Source organism: Vitis riparia, chromosome 4 (assembly GCF_004353265.1).
Source record: "Vitis riparia cultivar Riparia Gloire de Montpellier isolate 1030 chromosome 4, EGFV_Vit.rip_1.0, whole genome shotgun sequence".
Classification (NCBI taxonomy): Eukaryota; Viridiplantae; Streptophyta; class Magnoliopsida; order Vitales; family Vitaceae; genus Vitis; species Vitis riparia.
In genome coordinates, this window is record NC_048434.1 from 6,025,102 (window position 1) to 6,050,396 (window position 25,295).

General features: G+C 32.8%; 2 protein-coding genes and 1 long non-coding RNA gene across 5 annotated transcripts; 1 reads left to right on the top strand and 2 right to left on the bottom strand.

The window, feature by feature from the left end:
* Nucleotides 1-140: 140 nt before the first annotated feature.
* On the bottom strand, nt 141-4,115 carry LOC117912082 (probable receptor-like protein kinase At1g80640). The gene is made up of 10 exons (XM_034826544.1): nt 3,684-4,115; nt 3,173-3,340; nt 2,642-2,892; nt 2,409-2,541; nt 2,253-2,316; nt 2,077-2,173; nt 1,844-1,946; nt 1,213-1,331; nt 1,020-1,109; nt 141-702 (listed from the first exon to the last, which is right to left on the bottom strand). Exons 1-10 carry the CDS (start codon nt 3,853-3,855, stop codon nt 532-534), a joined length of 1,368 nt encoding a protein of 455 aa, XP_034682435.1. The 5' UTR covers nt 3,856-4,115; the 3' UTR covers nt 141-531.
* Nucleotides 4,116-17,838: 13,723 nt separating this feature from the next.
* On the top strand, nt 17,839-19,453 carry LOC117912431. Its single transcript, XR_004651011.1, has 2 exons — nt 17,839-18,518; nt 19,232-19,453. It is a non-coding gene; the product is annotated as an uncharacterized LOC117912431 (long non-coding RNA).
* LOC117912430 (extensin-1-like) lies at nt 19,049-23,062 on the bottom strand. 3 transcript variants are annotated; one of them, XM_034827006.1, is made up of 3 exons: nt 21,731-23,062; nt 20,669-20,768; nt 19,049-19,238 (listed from the first exon to the last, which is right to left on the bottom strand). In XM_034827006.1, the coding sequence occupies exon 1, from the start codon at nt 23,009-23,011 to the stop codon at nt 21,854-21,856; it is 1,158 nt and encodes a 385-aa protein (XP_034682897.1). In that variant the 5' UTR covers nt 23,012-23,062; the 3' UTR covers nt 19,049-19,238; nt 20,669-20,768; nt 21,731-21,853. The 3 variants fall into 3 exon arrangements, with proteins under 3 accessions (XP_034682897.1, XP_034682896.1, XP_034682898.1); XM_034827005.1 differs by lacking the exon at nt 19,049-19,238 and having other exon boundaries at nt 20,459-20,768; XM_034827007.1 differs by lacking the exon at nt 19,049-19,238 and having other exon boundaries at nt 20,459-20,768; nt 21,727-23,062.
* Between the last annotated feature and the right edge of the window lie 2,233 nt (nt 23,063-25,295).

Below are 25,295 nucleotides of genomic sequence, written 5' to 3' on the forward strand. Positions count from 1 at the left end.
TAACTAAATTTTCTTTCATTTTGAATATATTCATATTTAAATATTATACATATTTCATTTAATAAAATTTAAAAATTAATATATTATAACTAAAAACATCGTGGAAAGTATAATTGGAATGCTCTTATATTTCTGTGTCAAAAGATGAAAAGATGCAAACTTCATATCTCAAAAGATGGACAATTTTACATACATGAAGATATGAAGGAAAGAGAGAAAGGGAAAACTTTAGAGGTGCCCTTTACTAACAAGATAAAATCTGAAATGTAACCAGAGGAACCAAGATGAAACCTGTATGCACAAAATTATTTCCAGAATTCTATAGAACAACTCATCTAGATTACCTCAATTTACATATGTGATAAAAGTCAATAATTCACTCCAAGCAGCCCCACTCTTCTTCATCCAAATAATCAAGGAATTAATAATCTGAAGAAACAATGAGAAATATGGACAGGGCGTGGAATTTTGAAACTGTGATCAAAGAAATGAAGGTCCTGAAATGGTGCAGCAGCTTGAAAAATGTGTTCTTCAACCTCCAGCAGAAGGTGCAATGGTGTTGATAGGCGGCGCTTGCTGGGTAACTTTTAGCATCCCTCCCAACTCAACTGGAACGAGTGGGATGAGGGAGTGCAGAACATCTGTTATCAATGGCCGGTAACTTGGTTCTGGTTGCACACATAGCACAGCTACAGCAGCAACCTAATCAACCATATCCCAATTCTCTTAGTACACAAAAACATCAGCCTGAGATCACACCTAAACCACCCGAGACATGGCCTGAGTCCCTGACCCATAAGAGAGCCATGTTTCTAAAACCAGTTTGGGTGGGGGGCAATCTTAAGTATCAACCTAAATCCAGAACCAACTCTAGATAGTTGTCACTCTATCAACCCATAACCCGAAAACCCATTCAAAGTTGGCTTTGTTTGTTCTGGATTTGGATCGATCCTAGTTGCACCCTCAAGAATTATGAGCATAATTAGGGAAGTAAATGTTTGTGTTTAAAGTTTACGAACTTGGTATAAATGCTTTAGATCCATTGTGTCTCTAATCACAGGGTCAACGATGCCTGGGAGCTTTGATCTGTCAGTCAACTGTGGCATGGCCTACATTTCATAAATAGGCAGAACATTCAGCTTCAAAATTCAACAAAAGGAGGCAGGCCACATAGATTTCACCAAGCAAGGGTTTAAAAAGTAGGGCATATACCCATGTGACGATGGACTGGCATTGAGATGGTGCCAGTTTTTCCACAGGCTTTCTTCCCAGTAGTAGCTCTAGAAGCACCACTCCAAATGCATACACATCACTCTTATCAGTCAGTTTACCTGAAATTGAAAAAAAGACAAAACGAAAGACATTCTCTTGAGAATTCATTAATATGTTTACTCATAAATGCGAAGAACAATGTTTTCATTTCCCTGATCCATCAACCACCATGAATCATCAGAAATTTGCCCTAAACCTACCAAGACACCTTCAATGGACCTCAAATTTTCAAACTAATCTGCTCTGAATCGGCATAATTCAATTCTAGATTGTTAAGAATAAGGCAGTGTAAAGGAGATCATTACATACAAATCAAGCCAAATTCAGGCATAAATGATTTTTTCTAAGTGAAACTCATACCGATATCAGCCCAAATGCCCTTGAGCGGCAGTACATGTGCAGCGAGGAGCTCAAGATAACTTAATCTAAAGTGTTAATGATTTAATATGTTTATCAAGATCCGAGCTATTTTACAGCATGTTTGAAGCTTTCAATAGTCATATTTATGAAATATGTGGATGTGAAAAAAAAAAAAAAAAAAAAAAAACTATAAGAAGTTTAGATTCTGTACCATCTAAAAGATACTCAGGAGCTAGATAACCCAGGGTGCCTGAAAGCTTCAAGTTGTTCTTGTTTTGAGGCCCATCAATTACAGCTAGACCAAAATCCGAAAGCTAATCCACAAGAGAGAGCCAGAGAACACAAAAAAAAAAAAAACAATATATATCAGCAATGTTCTGGTGCAATGTCATAAATTATATAGACAAAGACCTAAAAGATTCCACAACTTTTGTATGTTTTTACCTTGGCATTGAAGTTTGAATCCAGAAGAATATTAGATGATTTAAGATCTCTATGGATGACTGGTGGGTTGCAGTGCTCATGTAGATACTCTAATCCTCTGGTCAACACAAGCAACTTTGTTTATACAGAATATCAAATAGTAAGAAAAAGATTAGCATTGGGGTCTGCAAATTCACCTTGCTGCATCCAGAGCGATTTTCATTCGAATATGCCAAGTTAGAGATGATCCATGAGAAGGTCCTGAAACATCAGTCAGATGACAGAAAAAGAAAACATCAGTATTCTCCTTGTTTTTGTCTTTTTAACTAATGGGAAAATCCTCGTACTCTTACCGTGCAATTGAGTTTCCAGAGATCCATTCTGCATCAGCTCATAGACAAGAAACTTTGACTCCTCATGACTGCTATAACCCAGGAGAGAAATTATATTTGGGTGCTGAATTTTAGTCAACAAACCCACCTCATTCTGCATTTTCAAATGTGATCAAGAACATGATGAGAGGTAATATGCCAAACCCCCAAAATGGAAGCCAATTCATTTTTTTTACTTAACAAATGATATATACCTCAAATTCTCTCTCAGCATCCTGGCCTCTACCATCTATCTTCTTCACAGCCACATGGGAGTTATCATCCAACCGCGCCTTGTAGACACAACCAAACCCGCCCTCACCCAGGATATTACTTTCCTGAAAATTGTTTGTTGCAGTTTCTAGTACCTTATAATCAATACAAGAGACAGAACCCTTTCTCCCAATCACTTTCATGGTGTTGAATTTAGCCAACAATGGACCTAAAGTGAGGGCTTTCTCTGCATCTTCAAGTTGAAATTTCACAAAACAAGACAATCTCAGACAAGATCATAGATCAATGCATTAAAGCTGTGTTTGGTTGTGTATAATTAATATCCAGAACTTCAATTCACTGAGAAATAACTTCTTCTTTTTTTTTTTCATATTCCAAGCAACCCAATTGCTTAATCTGGACAACCCAATTCTTGGCAACCAAACACGATCAAAGCATAATTGATGGAAATTCATCAATACCCAGAAATCCAAATTAAGAAATGAAAAGGATATTACTGGAAAAGAAGATACCTGAGCTCTGAGCATTGCTCTTGTGGGATTTTTGGGAGCACTTCTTATGAATCCACAGAGACAACAGAATCAATATGGTTACACCCAGTGCAGCAGAAGCAACAATGAGTGCTATAAACGTTTTCTTGTGAGAATCCATCTGATTTTCTTCACTTCCCTCTTGAATAGCTGATCATACATGTAAGTACATAGATTCAGAAGATAGATTAAGCAAATTTGCAACAATTCCATTAATGAAACCACAAACCAAATTTAGAACTAAATTGAAGATTAAAACAGGGATACAGAAAGACGAAAGGAAAAAAATATTAATCTTGTGACCGGGAAATTTTTGTTTTTTATATTTAATGCATTGAATTTAATGACTTGGGTTCTTGAAATTTTGAAATTTGAATTTTGATGAAATTTGAATTTTGAAATGATGAACCCATTACACTTCCCAGAAACCAAATGTATGTTACCAGGCATATAAAAAAACATCAATGGGCGTGATAAAGGGAAGCATGAATACCTGGAGAGAAGGCAGCCATTGATGAAGAGATTGGTGAAGTGGCCCCAATTGGTGGTGAAGAAAGAGGAGCAGATATAGAGGAAAGAGGAGGGTCTGAGATGCCCTCAACAATAGAGAAGTGAAAACTCCAAATGGACTGAAGAAGAGGCAGAATCAGAAGAAAGAACTTCATTTTATTTATTTATTTTTCCTTTCTTGTTCTAAGCTGAAGCAGAAGAAGAAGACATAGAAGGAAGTGTATGGGGATTGGAGGAAGGAACAGAGAAAGAGAGGGAGATATTTGAAGGCTAAGAAGGTGTTTGATGTTTGAATCTTCTATGCTTTTTTTCCTTGTTTGAATCCCCTCTCTCTCTCTGTGGACTGCCTGCAAAAACCAAAAGAGGAGTGAAGAAGACAGAGGAAAGGTATTTATCCAACAGTGAATGAGAGAGAGAACACAGCAATCATGTGGGCAGTCATTAATAAAGTTAAAAAAGTTGTCTGCTCAAAAAGCTCCTATAAATTGCCCATTCACAGATAAAGTGAAAAGGGAATTCCACTTTGCTTCCCCACTTGAAAATGGCTTCCCTGAATTTCCCTTTTTTTCTGGAAAAAAACAAAAAAATTGGATTCTCAAGTGAAAATTCTGATAATTTAATTATTTTAATATCCAAAAATCTAATGTCTTTTATAAAATGTCCAATTTATTTGAATAATCTTTTTTATCAATCAGAGATAATTGGTTTGTTAAGAAAAAAAAGCCGAAGATATGTAACAGAAAGAAAATAACCACAAAATATAAATAAAATTTATTTAAATAAATAATTTTATATTTATTTATTTAAATTGAGTGCTTAAGACATCCAATGCATTTATGGGAAAGAAGATGAGTCAAAACCTTGCAAAGGTATTTTTTAACTTAAAAAATAACTCGTTTATGATATAAATGTGATTTAAAATTTTAATTAATTTTATATTTTAGACTTAAAAAAATATAAATAAATAAATATATGAGATTATTTCCTTACAATCAAATACCCAAAAATTAGGACAAAGGGTATCAGACTTTCCCCTTCAAATCAATCTACCCTTCAAATTTCTACAAGTATTTTTGGTCAAAACATCATCCGCACCCACCTTTCACCAAAACTAACCTACCATTTTTGGTGTTCACCCTCTGACCCATTGCCCTCACTCCATTATTTTTATGCTCTTTCTAACATTTTTTTCTCCAAAATTTTCCTGTCCACCCTACTCTCTTGATACAAGTTTGGATTTAAATAAATAAAAATTGTGAGATTTATTTTGAAAATTTTGAATTAATTCTGCATACCATACCCTAAAGTCATGTTTGGTTTGAAAAAGTAATAAAAAGAAATTAAATTATTTTTTTATGTTCCGTATTAAGAAAACAAAAAAATTAAGAAAAAATTATTTATTTATTTATTATTATTCTACCAAAAATATAACAATTAAATATAATTTAAATTAATTAAAATTTATATATTTTTAAATTATTTAAACAAATAAAAAGAATATATTGATTTTAAATATTTTATTATTATTTTTTGTTACTTTTTCTTTTCTTCTGTCTTTTCTCTTTATTATTTTTCTTTAAATTTTTCGAGAACCAAATATAGTCTAAAAGTATTGATAATTCAAGTGACTTAAAGATATAAAAATGAATATAAAGAAAAAAATAATTATATAAGAATTTAGAATAAGTTTAAAATTTACTATTTATCCTAATTAATAAATCAAATTCTAAAAAGATTACGACAGACCCACGTGAAAAATAATAGTAGCAAAAATGAGTCTATCTTCAAAAGTTTACCAAAAGGAAAATTCTCCTTTTCCGGGAAAGACGTGCCTCAATGAAAGTTGTCTTGGTTGCGTATATGTATATATATTTTTAAATTATTATTATTTTCTCGAAAGCATTTGAAATAAATACAATGGTGGATCTTGCATTCTTGCAAAAAGGCCCAGGTGACGTTGACCACCTCAGTCCACCTCACGACACTGACCAAAACAAAAGTATTATTATTCCTTTCTTTATTTTTTAAAAAAGAGAAATGTTTCATTGGTTTCCAGTGACCCTACTGGCAGCCTCCCTCCATTTCTTCTGGATGGTGTGGCATGTGACACGTCAGAAATGTTAATTTAATTGTATCTATTATGATAGTTGCAGATACATCTCAGTTGAAGTAAAGAGAATTTTGAAAATTATGAAAAAACATTCGGAATATTTATTTGTAATATTTCAGTTTTCTAATAACTCAAATTTTATCTTCTATCCTAAGAATATTTTTATTTTTATTTTTATTTATTATTAAAAGAGGATGAAGGATAAAGTAGAGGGTCTCACGTGGTAGGTAAATGAAAGCTTTGAAAAAGGAGCCACGTCGGTAGCTTACAGCTGTTAGAACTTAGACCCCGAACACCCAGGACCCGCGTAACCACACATCTCGCTGACGTGGATCGCGGTGGCCCTTTAATCCACACAAAAGTCAAAGATCCTACGGTGGTTAATCTGTACCCCTCAAATCCTTATCTGAACCGTTCACACGCAATAACTGACTTTCGGTAAAAGACAAAACGATTGCTTCGCACTCCATCACAGAATCTGCAGCTGCGGCCGCCAACTGCTTTTTTTTTTTCTTCCCTTTTGTCATTTTCTATTAATTATTTTTTTATAAAATATAAGATAATTAAATAAATTAAAAGGCAGCACATGCCACTTTTCAGTATTACATTTCAATTTATTTTATTTTTGCTGTCAAATGTTAGTCGAGTTGTGCCTTAACTATGGTCTATAATGGAGACTAAGAGAGAAAAATAAACAAATAAATAAATAAATAATCACTAAATTATTATATTAAAGCAGGTGAGAGACATGATGACGCCATTGATTTTGAAGAGATATATTAATTATTGATTTTGGGAGTCTCAATTCCATTAGTATGATGTTTTAAATCATTGATTCTAAGACCAATAATTTACTTTTGGTTTTTTTCATCCAACTTTTTGAATATGGAATGTTGAATAATCTCTTAAAGTACTTAGTTAGGTGATATTGAGATATGTTTTCAAATTTTTAATTTTTAAAATAAAATAAAAATGATAAAAAAATCACAAATGCATCACCCTCTAACTTTTTCTCTTTGTATTTTTAACTCTGGATCGCACCAATCTCTCCTAATTGACTATCCTAAATATAACAAAATTAAAATAACCAAATTATATAAATAAAATATTCAAAATACCCCAATTTAAAATATTCTTACAAAATTTCGTACAAAAGATTTCGCCCCTTTAATTCCGGGTTCACCACCCCTTTTCAACCCTCACATCAACTTTACCATGAAGATCAATCCACGTGCAATCTTTATATAGAGATAATTAGACTCTACATATGTTAACATTTTCGTATTATTCTCGTGTCCCCACTTCATTTTCTTATCTTTCATGTTTTATTTACTGATTCAAATTAATTAATGAAAACTAAAATCATAGGATGATTCTTATAAATAGGCTGTCAGCAAAAGATGCTTAATGGGTCTTAATAATGAAACCATAACGGATCAAGTAGTAGGCCCAATCTCATAATTATAATTAATGGTAGGGCGTGAGTGCATGCATGCATGCCCGCTTCCATTATTGCATGGCCATCCTTCCATTGGGGAACATGTACAGGCCCATTAACCACTCAGCACGTGCGTCACGTGGATATGAGTGGTGGACAAGTCTCTGTCTATTTTATTTTATTTCATTTTTGTTATAAAATATATTCATGGTGGACGTTTATTCTTTTTAATTTTAATTTTAAAATTAAAATTATTTTCCTTTTTCTTTTCTTGAGAAAAAAAAAAAAGAAAAAGAAAAGGAAAACTAATTGTGTTAGTGGGGTTGTGGATGTCAATGTCCCACCGACATTGGGACCATCATTTTCGTCATATGTATTCCTTTGGAAATTATTGTGGAAGAAATTGAAGTTTCATTTGTAAAATAACTTTCCCATAAAGTGTCATTTTCGACCGACATGGACCATGGTTTTTTTCCTGGTTATAGAAACGCTCAAGCTGTTGCATTGAAAAAAAAATATGATATGTTGTTATTATTAAATTGAAGATCAATTTACAACTATTTGTAAGTGTAGTTAAATTTGGAATTTGACCGATTGATATTCTTGAGTAATAGACCTGCTTTTAAAATTTAGTTGCAGAGGCCCATGTTCAAACTGGGCCTGCTTATGAATTGGGTTGGAGCTCACCTATGCCTGGCCCCAATTCGGTCCTGTGCTACCTACGGTTCATCTACAGGCCTGGCTAGTTGGGCTGCACGCTTAGGCCCAACTTCATGCAATAGCCTATACGGCTATACGTCACAAGCCATCATATTTACAGTGGTCTAAAAACCCTTTATTCACACGCAAATATATTCTAAACATAAATGCGTCTTTTAGATTATGTTTGATTCCAAAAATACTATATTATGTTTGATTCTTGAAAATTTTGAAAGAAAATATAAGTAAAAAAAATGCAAAGAAAAAATAAAAGGAAAATAAAAAATAGATTGAAACTCTATTAATTTATTTTTAAAAATAAAATTCAAATATGAAAAAGATAAAAGAAACTGTTAAGACCATGTTTATGAAATGCTTCTTAAAGTAATTCTAAAAGCTATGTTTTGAAAATTATTTTTGGATGTTTTGTGAAAATAAAAGCTTTTTTATTAGAAATTTGAAATATTTTTTATTTTTAAATATATTTTAAAAATAACTTTTATGTATAATACTTTTATTTTTAATCATTCTTTATATTTACATACTTAATTTTTTTTAAAAAAATTAAAAAATGAGTTAAAAAAAAAACATTGTATGAAAATAATTGATTTTCAAAAACACTTTGTTTTTTTTTTTGTTGAATATATATATATATATATATATATATATATATATATATATATATATATATATATATATATATATATTTGTTTTTGAGAATAGAATGTCCTATCTTTTCTGGTTGATAAATAGTTGATAAATATGCTTTTCAACTTTTTGTTTTTTAACCTAAAAGTGTAGTAGCCATTGATAATTATTGTCGTATATATTGTCATTGGTTAAGGGATCGACTCATCCTTCTCTTTTATTTTTTGTTGAGTTTGGGTGACTTTTAGAGTGTTCAAAATAATTATTTTTTGTTATATATCTTGTTAAAAATTGTATCTTAAAATTAAGATTTTATGATGATGAAAAGGTGTTTGAATCTTTTAACCAATAAATAAATATTTTTATTTATTTAATTATCTTAATTCTAAATTATAATCCAATTATTCGAAGCACTTCTTTTTACAATATTTCAGAAACCCAAGGACTCAATCGTATGGGTATGTAAAATACATGATTTCCAATCCTAGCAGGAAAATGAGGGAAACGGATACTCAATGTAAAATGAGTAAACAAAATTCCATACTCGATCTCATGGATACATATAGAATTTTGTGGAAAGTCGTATTCGATGAAAGTCGTATGTACGGCTTGGAGGGATATCTTTCATATCTTTTAAGATCCACCCTACAATATGGGGTTAAAAAGCCAAAATAAATTATTTTAGACCTTATAAAAAGAAAACTGATTTTTGAACCCCTTTCACACTCATGTCACATCGAGGTATTGCAGAAGAAAAAACTGCAAAATCCGATCCAATTTAACGTAATGGATTAGTTAACATGTTGGTTAACCGTATTCTGAAACACGGAAAAAAATCATTGGCTTATCAAATTATCTATCGATCCGTGAAAAAGATTCAGCAAAAGACAGAACCAAATCCACTATATGTTTTATGTCAAGCAATACATGGAGTAACTCCCGATGTAGCAGTAAAAGAAAAACGTGTAGGCGGATCAACTCATCAAGTTCCCATTGAAATAGGATCCACACAAGGAAAAACACTTGTTATTCGTTGGTTATTAAGGGCATCCCAAAAACGTCCGAGTCGAAATATGGCTTTCAAATTAAGTTTCGAATTAGTGGATGTTGCCAAAGAGAGTGGCGATGCCATACGCAAAAAGGAAGAGACTTATAGAATGGCGTGTCAAAATATTGTGTGAATGACCGAATACCTTGGCCTTGAGTTTTGTATATTATATATAAACTTTACATGGAAAGCAAATAAATTCCCGCATGATTCTAGCCCTATACATATAAACTATAATATGTCAAATAATGTATGCTAACCGTACAAAATAATAAATGGAGAAATAAGGAAACAATTGTGGGATAAAATAAGGAAATAAGTGTGGGCTAAAATAAGGAAAGAAGTGTGGACAGCAAAACTGTCCTTTGACAGCCCCCCTCAAATTGATGCAGGTTGATCAACAAGCATCAATTTGCTACTTAGCAAGTAATGTCGATGACGAGGGAAAGCCTTGGTGAAGATATCGACAATTTATAAGTTAGTGGAAATATGTGGAAGAGTGATAACATGAGCTTCAAATGCTTCACGGATAGAGTGACAGTCCACTTCAATATGCTCTGTGCGCTCATGATAGACATGATTGACCATGATTTGAATAGCACTTGTATTATCAGCATGTAGAGGTGTAGGATCGGTCTCAGAAAAATTTAACTCCGCAAACAAACCTCAAAGCCAAATGATTTCAGAACAAGCAAGAGACATCGCCCGGTACTCAGATTTTGTAGATGACTTAGAGACTCTGTCTTGCTTCTTACTTTTCCAAGAGATCAATGCATCACCTAAGAACACACACCAACCAGTGATGGAGCAATGGGTATCCGCACAACCAGCCCAATCAGCATCACTATAAGCAGCAAGGCGAGTAGAATTGCCTGTAGGGAAAAACAAGCCACGAGTAGAAGTGCCTTGAACATAGTGTATGATCCTACAGACAACAGCCAAATGAAGATGATGAGGAATCTAAAGGAACTGGCTAACTTGCTGTACAGCAAAGAAATGTCCGGTCTAGTAATGGTGAGATAAACAAGGCTACCCACCAATTTCCTGTATAAACTAGGCTTAACAAGTAAGTCACCCTCCTCTTTGTGAAGCTTGACACTTAATTCCATGGGAGTATCAACAGAAGTAGCCCCTTGTAGACCAGCTGTAGCCACCAAGTCACTCGCATACTTATGGATTGAGGGAAATACCAGAGGGACTATGATGCACCTTAAGACTAAGAAAATATGTGAGAGACCCAAGATCTTTCATATGAAAGGACTCAGAGAGATGAGTTTTGAGCTGACCAAGTAAAGTAGAATCGGAACCAGTCATCACAATATCATCAACATAAACCAAAAGAACAACAATACACATGTCTGATTTCCGAAGAAACAAGGAAGTGTCATACTTGCTCTGCCTAAATGAAAATTGTAATAAAATGGTGCAGAATTTATCAAACCAAGCCCTCGAAGCCTATTTGAGACCATAAAGAAAACGATGAAGCTTACACACATGTGAAGTCGGAGAAGGAAACAATCCCGATGGTGGCTTCATATAAATACACTCTTTAAGATCCCTATGAAGAAAATCATTTTTTACATCCATCTGATGTAGTGGCCAATCACTAGAAGCAGCAAGAGCTAGAATCGCACGAACAGTAGTCATTTTAGCCACAGGGGCAAAGGTCTCTTCATAATTGACACCATATTCTTGATTATTCCCAAGTGCAACAAGCCGAGCTTTGTAACAATCCAAACTTCCATCAGATCGGACCTTGACTGAGTAAACCCATTTGAAACCCAGAGGAACAATAGTGGGAGGACAGGGCTCAATGTCCCAAGTGTGATTGGCCTCTAGAGCGGCAATTTCTTCCTGCATAGTTTGTCACCAACAATCATGCTTGGCAGCACATGAGTAGCATGTGGGAATATCAAAATTGGACAATGTAGCAATAAGGGCTGAAATAGAATTACCAGAACTAGAAGAGGGAAATCCATACCTATTCGGAGGTATAGACACTCGAGGAGAGCGACGTACTAAATGTGCTGGAGGTGCTGCAACTGACTGAATCTGGAGTGTGGTAGGATCAGATATCGGGAGAGCCATCGAAAGAGACTGTGGACGGGAGCGTCTTGTATACACAATACCTGGTTGAAAGCGAGAACTGACTGGATGAAGATCTGAGAACTACTGCTCAAAGGAGAGGAGGACCACAGTAGAAAAGGATGACACAATAGAAGAGGATACATGAAAGAAATGTTGATTTTCAAAGAAAATAACATTCATAGAAATACGTGTACGATGTAATGTAAGATCATAGCAAACAAATCCCTTTTGACACATATTATATCCCAAGAAAGCACATCGAACAGATTGAGCAGATAATATATGTCACTCATGAGGAGTTAAATGAACAAATACACAACAAAAAATACGAAGGTGATCATAACTAGGTTGCTTAGCAAATAAGCAGAAATAGGGAGACTCCATATGTAGGACTTGAGAAGGTAAACAATTAATCAAGTGAGTAGTAGTTTTCAGAGCTTCTACCCAGAACATGGATGGAACAGAAGATTCTAACAAGAGAGTACGTACCACATCTAGGAGATGACGATTTTTGCGTTCGACAATTCCATTTTGTTGAGGAGTAAAGGGACATGAACGTTGATGAATAATACCCTTAGAAGCCAAGAATTCTTGAAACTCAGTAGACAAATACTCACCACCGGAATCTGTGCCTAATGTCTTAATAGAAGTAGAAAATTGATTGTCAACATACGCTAAAAACTCAATGAAAGTAAGAAAAACCTCAAATTTAGAGTGAAGAAAGTAGACCCAAGTAAATCTGCTATGTTCATCAATGAAAGTCACATAATATTTAAATTTCTCATGTGAACTAACCGGGGAAGGTCCCCAAACATCACTATGGATAAGATCAAAGCAATGAGATGCTCTGCTTGCATGTAAAGGGAAGGGAAGAGTTTTACTTTTACCAAGTTTGCAAGAATCACACTCAAGAGATAAAGAAGAACGATCCTTATTACCAGGTAAATCAGAGTTCAATACATGAGATAAGATCTGAGTATTGGGATGGCCTAAACAACGATGCCACACCATACTAAGATCTGAAACATCATTACAAGCAAAAGACTTAATAGAAGAAAGTGGAGAAAAATCTGGAACAGGTAAAAATAGTGGAAACAAGCGCCCCACTTTAAGTCCCTTCGCGATCGACTCCCTCGTTACCTGGTCCTGCACAACACAACCATTCTCATAAAAATTAATACCATAATTGTTATCAACTAATTGGCCAACATAAATAAGATTTATGGAAAGCTGAGGAGCAAGAAACACATCAATGAACTTAGAAGAGGCATCGCTGATAGTAGCTATGGGCAAATAGTTGCTATTGGCAGTCTGAATGGAAGATTGACCAGCGTAGGGCCGAACATGACATAAAGCGATGGGATTATTAATCATGTGATTAGAGGTCCCCGAGTCCACGTATCAGAGTTTAGTAGAATTGTTACCTCGGAATCTTATTGCTGATAATGCTGAAATTAACATCTGTTGCACTATTTCTAGGGTGCAGTAATCTGGTGTAGGAGGTACAGGAATAGAGCACGCAACTGAAGGAAAGTTGTGTGCTGTAAAAGTTGCTATAGGAGGGACAATAACCGAAATCTGAAATGCTTGGGTCTGACGATTCTGGGGGTCAATATGACATTCTTTGATAATGTGACCCTTTTTCTTGCAATAAGAACAAAACTTCTTAGAACAAGTGCCAGCAATATGCCCATATTTCTTGCAGCAGAAACACTGCAAGTTTTTAGAATCCATAGGTGGTCCACGTCCTTGGGCAACATAAGCTACAGTTGTCATCCCGGAATTGCCATGAGATTGCTCCAGAATAGCTTGAGTACTAAGGTGTTGTTCTTCGCGAAGTAACTCACCAAAACAAATATCAAGAGAGGGAACATGAGATCTGTTCAGTAAATAGGAGCGGACAAATTCATATTTCGGACGTAGTTTCATAAGAAATTGATCACGCCGGGTAGTCGCGTGAAAAATCTGAATAGTTGAGAGAACGGCAATAGGAACATCCGTTGTAACCAAATCAGCATATTCATGCCAAAGAGTCAGAAATGCCGAGTAGTAGTCTTGGATGGAAAGACTACCATGTTGAAACATGGCAATCGCATCTTTTAACTGAAAGCGACGAGCATCGTTATCCTGATGATAAACTTTCTTGAAGTAACCCCACATAGATTGAGCGGAGCGATGGGGTCGCAAGTGGGTGACAATATGAGGCTCCACTGAACTAAGAAACCAAGACATGATGCGTGCATCAAGCACAACCCATGAAGGAGAAGACCCAATATCCTGAGATTTGTCAAAAGTGGATGGTTTTTCAACATCCGTGCCATCAATATGACCCCAAAAGTTTTTTCTCTTGAGAAAAAGTTCAAACTAAAAGGCCCAGGTAGAATAATTTGTGCCTGTAAACTTAACACACACAGGTGCAGAATCCATAGAAAATAAATAGAACCTAAGACAAAATGATGGACCAAAAAAAAATCCCAGAAGAAAACCGACCCACGACAGCCACAGAAATACAAAGAAAAATGGTTGTGGTTGGGTACAACACAGATCAACACAAACTTGACCGAAAGACACAAGAGGCACCTCTGAAACCAAGAAGATAGAAAAGAATTTGAGGGAAGAAAAATTAGCAACCTTGCTCTGATACCATGTCAAAATATTGTGTGAATGATCGAATACCTTTGCCTTGAGTTTTGTATATTATATATAGACTTTACAAGGATGTTATACATGGAAAACAAATAAATTCCTGCATGATTCTAGCCTTATACATGGAAACTATAATCTGTCAAACAATGTATGATAATTGTATAGAATAATAAATGGATAAATAAGGAAACAATTCTGGGCTAAAATAAGGAAAGAAGTGTGGACAGCAAAACTGTCATTTGACATGGCGGAGGCAAATTGAGCTTTTGCACATTTTCGTTAATCCATGAATAAGATCTATATAGACACATAGATCCATGGATCCAATCCATACATCTCGATCGGAAAAGAATCAATAGAAAAAGAAAGAATCGGAATTGATCGATATATTTCTCGAAACAAACGAAAAGGAAACGAAAGATGAAACATAAATCATGGATCCACTAAGTCCTCTCGGGGACTTGCTTAAGAATAAGAAAGAGGAATCTCATGTAAATACCATGGAATAAGGTTTGATCCTATTCATGGCGATTCCGTAAATATTCCATTCCAAAAATAGAAACAATTGGGATTTTTTTGGAGATTGGATGCAGTTACTAATTCATGATCTGGCATATACAGAATGAAAACTTCATTCTCGATTCTACGAGAATTTTTATGAAAGCCTTTCATTTGCTTCTCTTCGATGGAAGTTTTATTTTCCCAGAATGTATCCTAATTTTTGGCCTAATTCTTCTTCTGATGATCGATTCAACCTCTGATCAAAAAGATATACCTTGGTTATATTTCATCTCTTCAACAAGTTTAGTAATGAGCATAACAATCCTATTTTTCTATGGAGAGAAAAACCTATGATTAGCTTTTCGGGAAATTTCCAAACGAACAATTTCAACGAAATCTTTCAATTTCTTATTTTACTATGTTCAACTCTATGTATTCCTCTATCCGTAGAGTACATTGAATGTACAGAAATGGCTATAACAGAGTTTCTCTTATTCGTATTAACAGCTACTCTAGGAGGAATGTTTTTATGCGGTGCTAACGATTTAATAACTATATTTGTAGTTCCAGAATGTTTCAGTTTATGCTCTAAGTAACATGAAAAGGGTAAATGGGTGTATTTCAAAGATTTTAATTCAGTTAAACCTATGAGAAAGATCTATTCCTTTTTAATCAATTGAATCCTGGTATATTAAAGATGATCAATGAAATATCAAGGCATGGAAGATAAATTAATTGTATGGAGATAAAAAAACCAAAAGAACATAGAGTATTGCAAAGTTATAATCCATTAAATATGAAGAATAGTAATACAACTTTATTTGAAGGTTGCTATTTCGAAAGACTTAAACCCTAGAATTTATATCTAATCTCACATCTATAATGTAGCACCATTGTGCTCCTTAGTGGACTCCTTAATCCCTTGAGGGGATGTGAATCTCTTTCACGAATCTAATAATAAGACTGTGTTTGACAATGATTTTAGGAAGTGTTTATACTATTTCTAATACTTGAAATTTTTTATTTTTCAAATATTGGAAAGATAAGAACACTTTTTAAAATTACTATCAAACGCAATCTAAGAATCATGAACTTTTTAAGAGTTTTGGGTTAAACATGAAAAACACTTCCGATACATATATATAAGAAAAAATCTAATGGATTTGGAATGAATTTAGAAATAATATTTTACCAAAATAATAATTTGGAAACCTAAGAATTTAAAAAAAAAAAAAATGAAAGATTTTATATTTTAAATTCACAAATATTTGGAAAGATATTTCTTTTAAAATTTAAATTCTTTTCCAAATTAATTCTATTATTTGGAAAGATTTTTCTTTTTAAATTCTCATATGTTTTATTCGATTAAAAATGTCATTTTAATTAAAATTCTTTTTTATTATTTGGATATTAAAAAAATAAAAGATAAAAAATAGAAAGGAAAGGTTAAAAAAATTTTTAAAAATAATAACAATAAAAGAAGAGGGGAAATAGAGCTAGAAAGGTTGTATTTAACCTTTTTTTCAAGAGTAATACAATATTTATTCGTAATCAACAACTTTGGTTGCAAACTTCACAAAAAAATAATCCATAAACAAAATTGAGTAGTAAAATATTTCCCAATGTAGTGGGTTTCAATCATGTAAACAATAACTCGTCTTGACAATGGGCCAGCCCAAGGAAGACGAGCATTTATAAGAGTTGGATTCGAAATGAGATTGCAATTGAAGTAATAGGAATCCATATTCCCATTATAATTGTACTTCCATTCATGGATTGAAAAATCGGTTTTTAGTGGCGATATTTCACTGATATATCGGATATCGGACAACCTTAAAAGGATATTGAGCACCAATTATCCAACGGGAGGAATATGGGGAAAATTATCAAAATATCGGTGATCGATCGGTTTAGAACGATAAATCGACAAAAAAATAAAGTGTGAAGTGCGAAGCATATGGTAATATATGGGATAGCGAATATATCGAATATATCCCTGAATATATCCGACACCCGAATATATTGGATATATGGGCGAATATATTGGATATATCTGAGATTTTTTTGAAAGTTTTTTTTCTTAAATATTTATCATTTTTTATTTTTTAATTATTCATTTTTAATTTATTTTTTATTTTAAATCTATATTATCATTTTATTTTTAACTACTTTTTATATTTATCTCATTAATGCTATTTTAAAAAATTACTATCACTTCATTCTTTTTTTTTTATCCATTTAATTTTATTCAATTTTAAATATTTTATTTTAAAATATTAAAAATATAATTTTACTAATTGTTACATATAAAAAATTAATGAAGTCCTAATATTCTATAAATTAAAATTAATTTGATAAGATAAATTAGTAATAATTTTAATTATTTAAATAAATTAATATTAATAGAAAAATTGTTACTTGTAATAAATTTTTAGAAATCAAATCTCAAATAAAATATTTTATATAAATTAATTTAATTTTTTATTTAAAATATAATAAAATATGTTTTAATAAAATTATTTTAATTTTTAAAATAAATGAATGTAAATATATTAAAGGAATTTATGCTAATTTTTTATAATAAAAAATTGATAAATATTATATATACTATTAAAGATAATATTCATTAGTTCTTTTTATAAAAAATTAGCATTATTTACTTATTTTATCATTTTTTTTTTTTTGAGATTTTTTTGAGCTTGTAAATTTTGAATAATTTTCATCTCATTGATATTTTTATCAAAATATTTATCAATATTTGTCCAATATTTTTTATATATCCATAATATATTCCGTATTTACCGATATTTCAATAGTTCGGATCGCCTGTCTTGGTGAGGTGACTGACTCGAGCGTATAAGCAAGAATTTGAATAAAACTAGATTGTGTAGTTAAAGTCAAGTTCCAAAAAGATAGTATTTTTGACGTGGTTAAAACGCCCAAGAGCGAATGCAACGAGAGTAGTTCCCTCTTACACTTTCCGACTCCTCTCTCTCAATCATCGATTTCTCTATAAATTCTTCTCAGTGCCTGTTTTCTGCATAACATCATCAGATTTTCCTCTGTTGGATTCTCTTTCGTTAATCGCAGTAGGAATTCTCAGTACTTAAGATTTCGGAACCCTTATTCTTTCCTCTATGGAACGCCACCAAAACCCTAACCCCGATCGTTCTCCTCGCAGAAAACGAAGCACCAGAAGGTTTCAACGGAACGCTAAGTATGATAACAAAACTTACCATGGAAAACAAAGGCAAACCATGGTTTTGGCTCCGATTAGGATTCTAAAACGGGGCGAGGTGCTCGACGAAAGGACTGGAGTTGATTTTAATGAGAGTGAGAAGAAGGTGTACCACCAAACGGATCGTTCGTCCGAGCAGATTCGATATTCGAATTCAAATTTTAGTGAATTTTTTTCTGGATTGACTGTTGTTGATTCACCGCATCCAAGTTCAGTTCCTTTGCCGAATTTCTTGGTGCCACGAGTAAAATAAAACTAAGGCTGCCGCCGGATTTGCAGATGGATTGAGAAAGGGAGTGTTGATTTGAATTGAAGTTCGGTTTCTCTGATTTGGTACTTCTCCTCGTTTTTTCATGGGGAAAAACCGAATCTTGAAGCTTAGTTCAGACTGCAACCATACAAGTAAGCGAAGATGTGGTTGCCATTATGCAATTGTACTGGTTCTTAATTTTTATTAATATATGTCAGTTGTATTTTTAGTCTTAATGAAAATTGATAGATTTTTATAATCTACATAATCCTGGCATACAATTACCAAAATTTAGTTGTGTTTGGTGGCTTCTGCCTTTAGTAACTTGACTTGAAATGTCTCTCATTGAATCTCATGTGCATAAGCAGACAGAGAGCTAGCCCTTAAGAAGACATTACCCATATGTTGTTTGAGATTTGCAGGGCCTTTGATATTTCCAATTGGCAGAATAGGTAGCATATAGTGAAGTATATAAATTTGAAGTATTGTTACTTGAGGAAACAATGAGTTGAATGTAGGGTGAGCTAGTTGGGTTCTGGGCAGATGTTTTTTTCTTCAACACTCAGGCTCTAGCTTGATGCCCCCTAGTGAATTGCATTATTTCTGGGGCAGTTGCAGTCTTGCAGATGCCCCCAACAGAAGGCTGCTTCCTTCCTTATGAGGGGATGAAATAAGATTCACATTGCAGACTCTCTGTTGGCCATTCTAGTCCAAAGGATTGGGTACTCATGTGAGCCAGGGTTTCTTGCCAGGTCGGTTATGGAGGATTGAGAGGGATTAGTACTTCAGCAAGCTTGGATGTATATCTCTTCCACTTGTATTTTTCCAGTTTGTATGACTCTAAGGGGCATCTTTCTCTTTGCAGGTGCTAGCTGAGCAGGGCGGAATACTGAGGTTACTGATTTGCCTTGGTTACATGTCAGCAAGAAGCACAGACCATGTTTGGTATGAATTTAGCTAAGCAAGGTGTGCATACAAAGCTGTATTTATTCCTTGTTAGATATAGTTTATTTAGTCCAATATTGTTGATCGTCAATTTCATAGAGCTAATTGAGTAATAAGATAAGGTTATGGGTTTATTTGGCAATTATTTTCAAGAACATTTTTCTATTATCTAAAACACAAAAACAAGAAAACTTATTTGAGAATCAAAAAATTGTTTTCTATTTTCTATTATTAAAAATAGAAAGGAAGGTGTTTTGAAAGAACATATTTTAATTGTTTTTTAAGAGTTATTTAAAAAAATATTAAAAATAAAGCACTAAATATAAAAAGTATTTTGAAAGCATATTTAAAAATATTAAAATATGTTAAAAACATTTCAGGTTTTCAAACAAACTTTTATTCTACAAAAGATTGGACTTGGACTGTTTTTAAAAAATATCGTAATAATTAATCTTTCTATAAGCATGATCAATTTAATTGGTATGTTCTTTTTATATTAATTTGAAACACGTAGTACTAGCCTACTAGGTGCAATCTAATTATTTTGCCATTTATGTGAAAAGTATGTAACCAAGTACAAAATTATTTTTAAAAACAATTTTTTATTCTCTAAAAAAGAAACAAACATATTTCAGAATAAAAAAAAAAAAAAAATTGTTTTCCGTTTTCTATTATTAAAAATAGAAAGTAAGGTGTTTTCAAAGAACAACTTTTAATTGTTTTTTAAGAGTTATTTTAAAAAATAATTATATAAAAAATATTAAAAATAAAGCATTAAATATAAAAATATTAAAATATGTTAAAAATATTTCAGGTTTTCAAATAATCTTTTATTCTACAAAATATCATTGAATAGTTTTTAAAAACTGTTTTAAAAAACAGTTACCAAACAAGATTTATATAAATTCTCAACGTCAATACTTGGTATGTCACTTGTCTTCTAAGGTATCGTAATAATTAATCTTTCTATAAGCCTAATCAATTTAATTGGTATGTTCTTTTTATATTAATTTGAAATACGTAGTACTAGGTGCAATCTAATTATTTTGCCATTTATGTGAAAAGTTTTGAGATGAAATGGCTGATGGGTTGATAGAAAAATTCTACAACTCACACCTCTTGAATCTTAAAAGACTTCAGAAGAAAAGCATCAAATGGGTCATGAGATATGTCGATTATTGATTCAGATAAAAAAGTATGTACACAAGTACAAAATTTTTCTTGAATGCAGTTTATGACTATTTAATGGACACATATCTCAAGACTGTAAAATGGCTTAAAAATGAAATCCTAAGGAGTGGATGTGAAGTTTCCCTCTTTAATATTGAAATAAATATCATCCAGTCCATTGACTCACCGTGCTGCATGCAAGCAGTTTGCAGTCTTTGGCTGGTTCAGACCCCCGTGCAATTAATAAGGGTGTAGCTGTCTGTCTTTTCTTGGCCCTGGTCTTCCTCCTGTAAATGTAGCAATCAATTAGACTACATTATTTGTCTTGAAATTTAATTATATCTAAGTGCTTTTAAATGGAGGGTAATGTTCCTCAGAGTCTCGATTTTAATATCTTTAAGCAACTTAGTTTAATGCTTGTTCGAAAACTGTTTTCGAGAATAGTTTCTTCTCATAAAGTTTGGATATTAATATCTTTAACCAAAAAGAAAAACTTAGAACTTATTTAGTAACTGTTTTTAATAATATGTTTTCCAGAACAAAAAAAACACAAGGTTTAACGATTTTTGATTTTTTATTTTTAAGAACAGAAAATAGAATGTTTTCATATAATATTTTTTTAATTATTTTATATTGTTTTTACTTGTTTTTTAGGATTGTTTTAAAAAATAATTATATCATGTAAAATGATTAAAAAAATAAAATATTAAAAATAAAAATTGTTTTAAAAATAAGGTAAAAACATTTTAAATTTTTAAATAGACTTTTATTTTACAAAATATAAAAAAATAGTTTAAAAAACTATTCTTAAAAAACTATTTTAAAAAACAGGAGAGCCAACTTAATTGTTTGACAATGGTTTTCTTTCATAGAATTTGGATTTTAATATCTTTTAGCAAAAAGAGAAGTCTAGTGTCTGTGTGACAATTATTTTTTAAAACAATATTATTTTAAAATGTTTTCAATTCTTTTCTCTTGTTTTCTAAAAACTATTTTAAAAAATAATTATATAAATATATAGGATGATTAAAAATAAAGTATTAAACACAAAAATTATTTTAAAAAATATTTCGAATATCCGAACTGATTTTTATTGTACAAAAGATTAAAGAGTAGTTTTTAAAAAATGTTGTTACAAACTGGGTTGGGGTTTAAATTTTGGAGAAAAGGTTAATGACTTACAAATACTTGCGGTGATTTTCAAACATAAACAAGCAGAAGCTGGTTTAAAGTATAGATTATTACTTACTGCCAGCTGTGCCGGAGAGAGAAGCACTTCAGCTACCACATCTCACTTTGGACCAATCTGATGGCTAGTTTATGCCTCATGCTCTCTTTTAAGCATCTGTGACCGTGACCATATTAAACTGCATCAAGGAAAGGTGACTGGTGGGGGTGGTGCTGCTAGTAGTGGCCATACATAAGTAACTGCAGCCGGTGGGGAAAGCATCTGTGGAATTACTGGTGGTTGTTGTGTGATGTAAGGTGGGTTTTGTGGAAACACCACCGGAGGCGGAAGTGTTTGTGGAATGATAGGCGGCTGCTGTGTGATGTAAGGTGGATTTTGCGGGTACACGACTGGTGGTTGCTGTGGAATGACTGGTGGCTGCTGTGTGATGTAAGGTGGGTTCTGGGGGAACACCACCGGTGGTTGCTGTGGTATTACCGGCGGCTGTTGTGGGATCACGGGAGGTTGTTGATAAACGACTGGTGGCTGTTGGTAAGTAACCGGTGGCTGTAGTGGAAACACAGGTGGTTGTTGAGGAATAACTGGTGGCTGTAGAGGAAAAATCGGTGGTTGCTGAGGAAGCCCAGGTGTAAACACTGGTAGAGCCGGAGGTGGTGGATAGACATAGGGATATCCACCTGGGAAAAGTGGTGGTGGTGGGGCTGTAACGTAAGGATAGTAAGGGAAAGGAGAAGGGAGAGTCGTTGGCTGTGGTGGTGGTGGAGGATAAACCACCGGTAAAAAAGGCGGTAGTGTCACTTGCTGTGGTGGTGCTGGCGTACCTGGATACGTAATAGGAATTGTAGGTTGCACTCCGGCCTGTGGTGGGCCAATAGTTGGATACACATAAGGAAACGTTGCTACCGGTGGTGGCGGCGGTGGTGGTAAGTAAGGGAAGACATAAGTCAGTGATGGTGGTGGCGGTGGTGGCAAGAGAGAATAAGGATCGTTAGGTGATGATGGTATTACAGTAGGGAGGCCTGGTAATAATGGTGGAGGGGGCGTGGTGGAGACAACAATAGGGAGTGGAGATGGGAGAAAAGGGTAGACATAGACAATGGTAGCCGGAGAAGAATCTGTTGGTGGATTCACAGAAGATTGGTAAGGAGCAGAGGGTGGTGGGAGGACCACAAAGGGTGGCCGGCTAATACCAGTGAAGGCGCAGCTTTTGAAGATGAATGAGTAGAAGGGGTGGCAGAAGGGGCTCTGATTGGGATCTGAAGGATTTTGGGTTAGTGCTGGTGTGGTTTTGAGGAGGTTGTAGAGGAGAGTTGCATAGAAGAGGTGGTGGAGCTTTGCCATGGTTTGTTTATTGGTGACTTGAAATAGGCCTTGATTTGTTATATTCTATGTGAGAGAGATAGAGAAAGGGAGAGAGAGAAAGAGAAGTTGATGGGAGTAAAGTCTCTTTACAGATCTTCAGAAGATCTATTGACTGTAACATAAAAGAAGCCGCGCCTGACTGGCTGCAGCAGCAGTAGCCTTGAAGGCAGACAGAAGGCAAGGCCAAATTCAAAGGAAGAGGCCCAACTGAGCCCAAAGCAACCCTAATCCTTAAATCCGCAGCAGTGTGTTTTGGTTTGTGGGGCACAAATCTCACCATCCAGTTCTTAGAGCCCAATTTTGTAGGCTTACCTTGAATCCATTATCTATGTGAGCATCTAGCAATATGATAGTGTAATGGATCTCAATCAAATACTTGGGTATCTTGAAATTTTCTCAGAGGAGATACTTGGTATCATCAATTATGTTGGTGGAGTGCATTTTTCAAACTTGAAACAGACCTCAACCTATCCACAAGCAAATCAGAAAGAAGTGGCATAGTTGTAACAATAGAGACTAACCCAAGTACAGAGCAATAGAACCGGGTTTACTCACAAATAGAGGTCTTATTTGGGATAGCTTCCTAATTTTGATTTTAGCTAGAAAATTAAATTAAATTTGAGTCATAATTTTTAAAGAATAATATTGATATTATATATTTGGTGGATATAAAAAAGGAGTTTTTTACTACTGAGAAGTCGATTGAAATAGGATCAAACCCGAAGAACAGTTCATGATTTATCATTTTTGACAAACATAAAAGACTGAATTTTGCTTCATGTGGACTTTTTATCTTTGAAAGTCCCTCCCATATATCATTTTCTATTTAAAGTTCCTCTCAGCATAAGGGATTCCCTTTCAAATACCTTTCCTATGTTTAGTTGTTGTGAGACTTTCGTATTCTTTTTATCCAAAGGCTATGCCTAAACACTACAACCTTAGCAACTCATACACGCAAAGATTTTCTTTCTCAATTTTCTCCTTATTCTCGATTTGTTTAAAATTATAGAGTCTGTTTGGTAACTATTTTAAAAAATAATATTTTTTTTCTTCAAAATAAAAAGAAAAAAAAATAAGAGAACATATTTGACAATTAGAAATAAAAAATATTTTTTTTTGTTAAAAAACATCTTTTAGTTATTTTCACTTATTTTATAAAAAAAATAATTATACAAATAGAAAAAATAATTAAAAATAAAGTATTACATATAAAAATTATTTTAAAAATATTAATATATTTAAAATATAAAAATTAGGTTTAAAAACATTTTAGTTCTAAACAATCATTAGTTTGGTAAAATATCATTAAAAAAATTTCATTATAAATATATTAATATATTAAAATGTTTAGATTTTTTTCTTTTTCCTTTTGAATCTTGCTTTTTAAAAATAGTTTCTTAAAAATAGAAACCAGGGCATGTTTGGAAATTGTTTGTATTTAGATTTTTTTGAAATAAAAAACTAAAAAAATAGAAAATAGAAAATAGAAAATAAAATCTTTTTGGATAAATATTTTTTATTGTTTTTACTTATTTTCTAATGTTATTTTAAGAAATAACCATACAAACATATAAAATAATTAAAAATAATATACTAGATATAAAAATTATTTTAAAATATATTTAAAAATATTTTAGATTTTTAAAAAGACTTTTATTCTTCAAAAATCATAGAATAATTTTAAATAATTGTTTTAAAATTTTATTTTTAAAAAATATTTTTGAAAACAATTACCAAATAGTCTAATAATTTTTTCTAAAACTTTATTTTTGTCCTTTTGTGACAATAGAAACTTGTCGAAGAATATTACTAATGAATGTTGTCGTAAAATCAATCTTAAAAGACAAAAACGCTATACACATGGATGCACACGTTTATATTTAATTTGCTCATTCAATGCCAAAAGGCAATAAATGCAATTTTGAAGGGTCTTTGGGTTGAAATGTCAATTGTGGGTCTCTCACTTCCTAACCTAACTTATTTGCGTTTAAGAGACGTAAGGAAATAAATGCTTTCTTCAAAAGCAATATTGAAGAATGTTTTTATTTAAATAAAATTTAAAAAATATTAAAAATATTCTTATTGTTAATGAAAAATTTATAATATATAGTTCTCAAAAATAAAATAACATAACATTCTTCTACATTTATCTCTTCTATTATTAGATATAAAAGTTGAACACTATACCAAACACACCCTATAACCTAATGTAATGTGTTGGTTCTTGATTGATGTTTGGGAAAATTATGTACCTTTTTGTGGG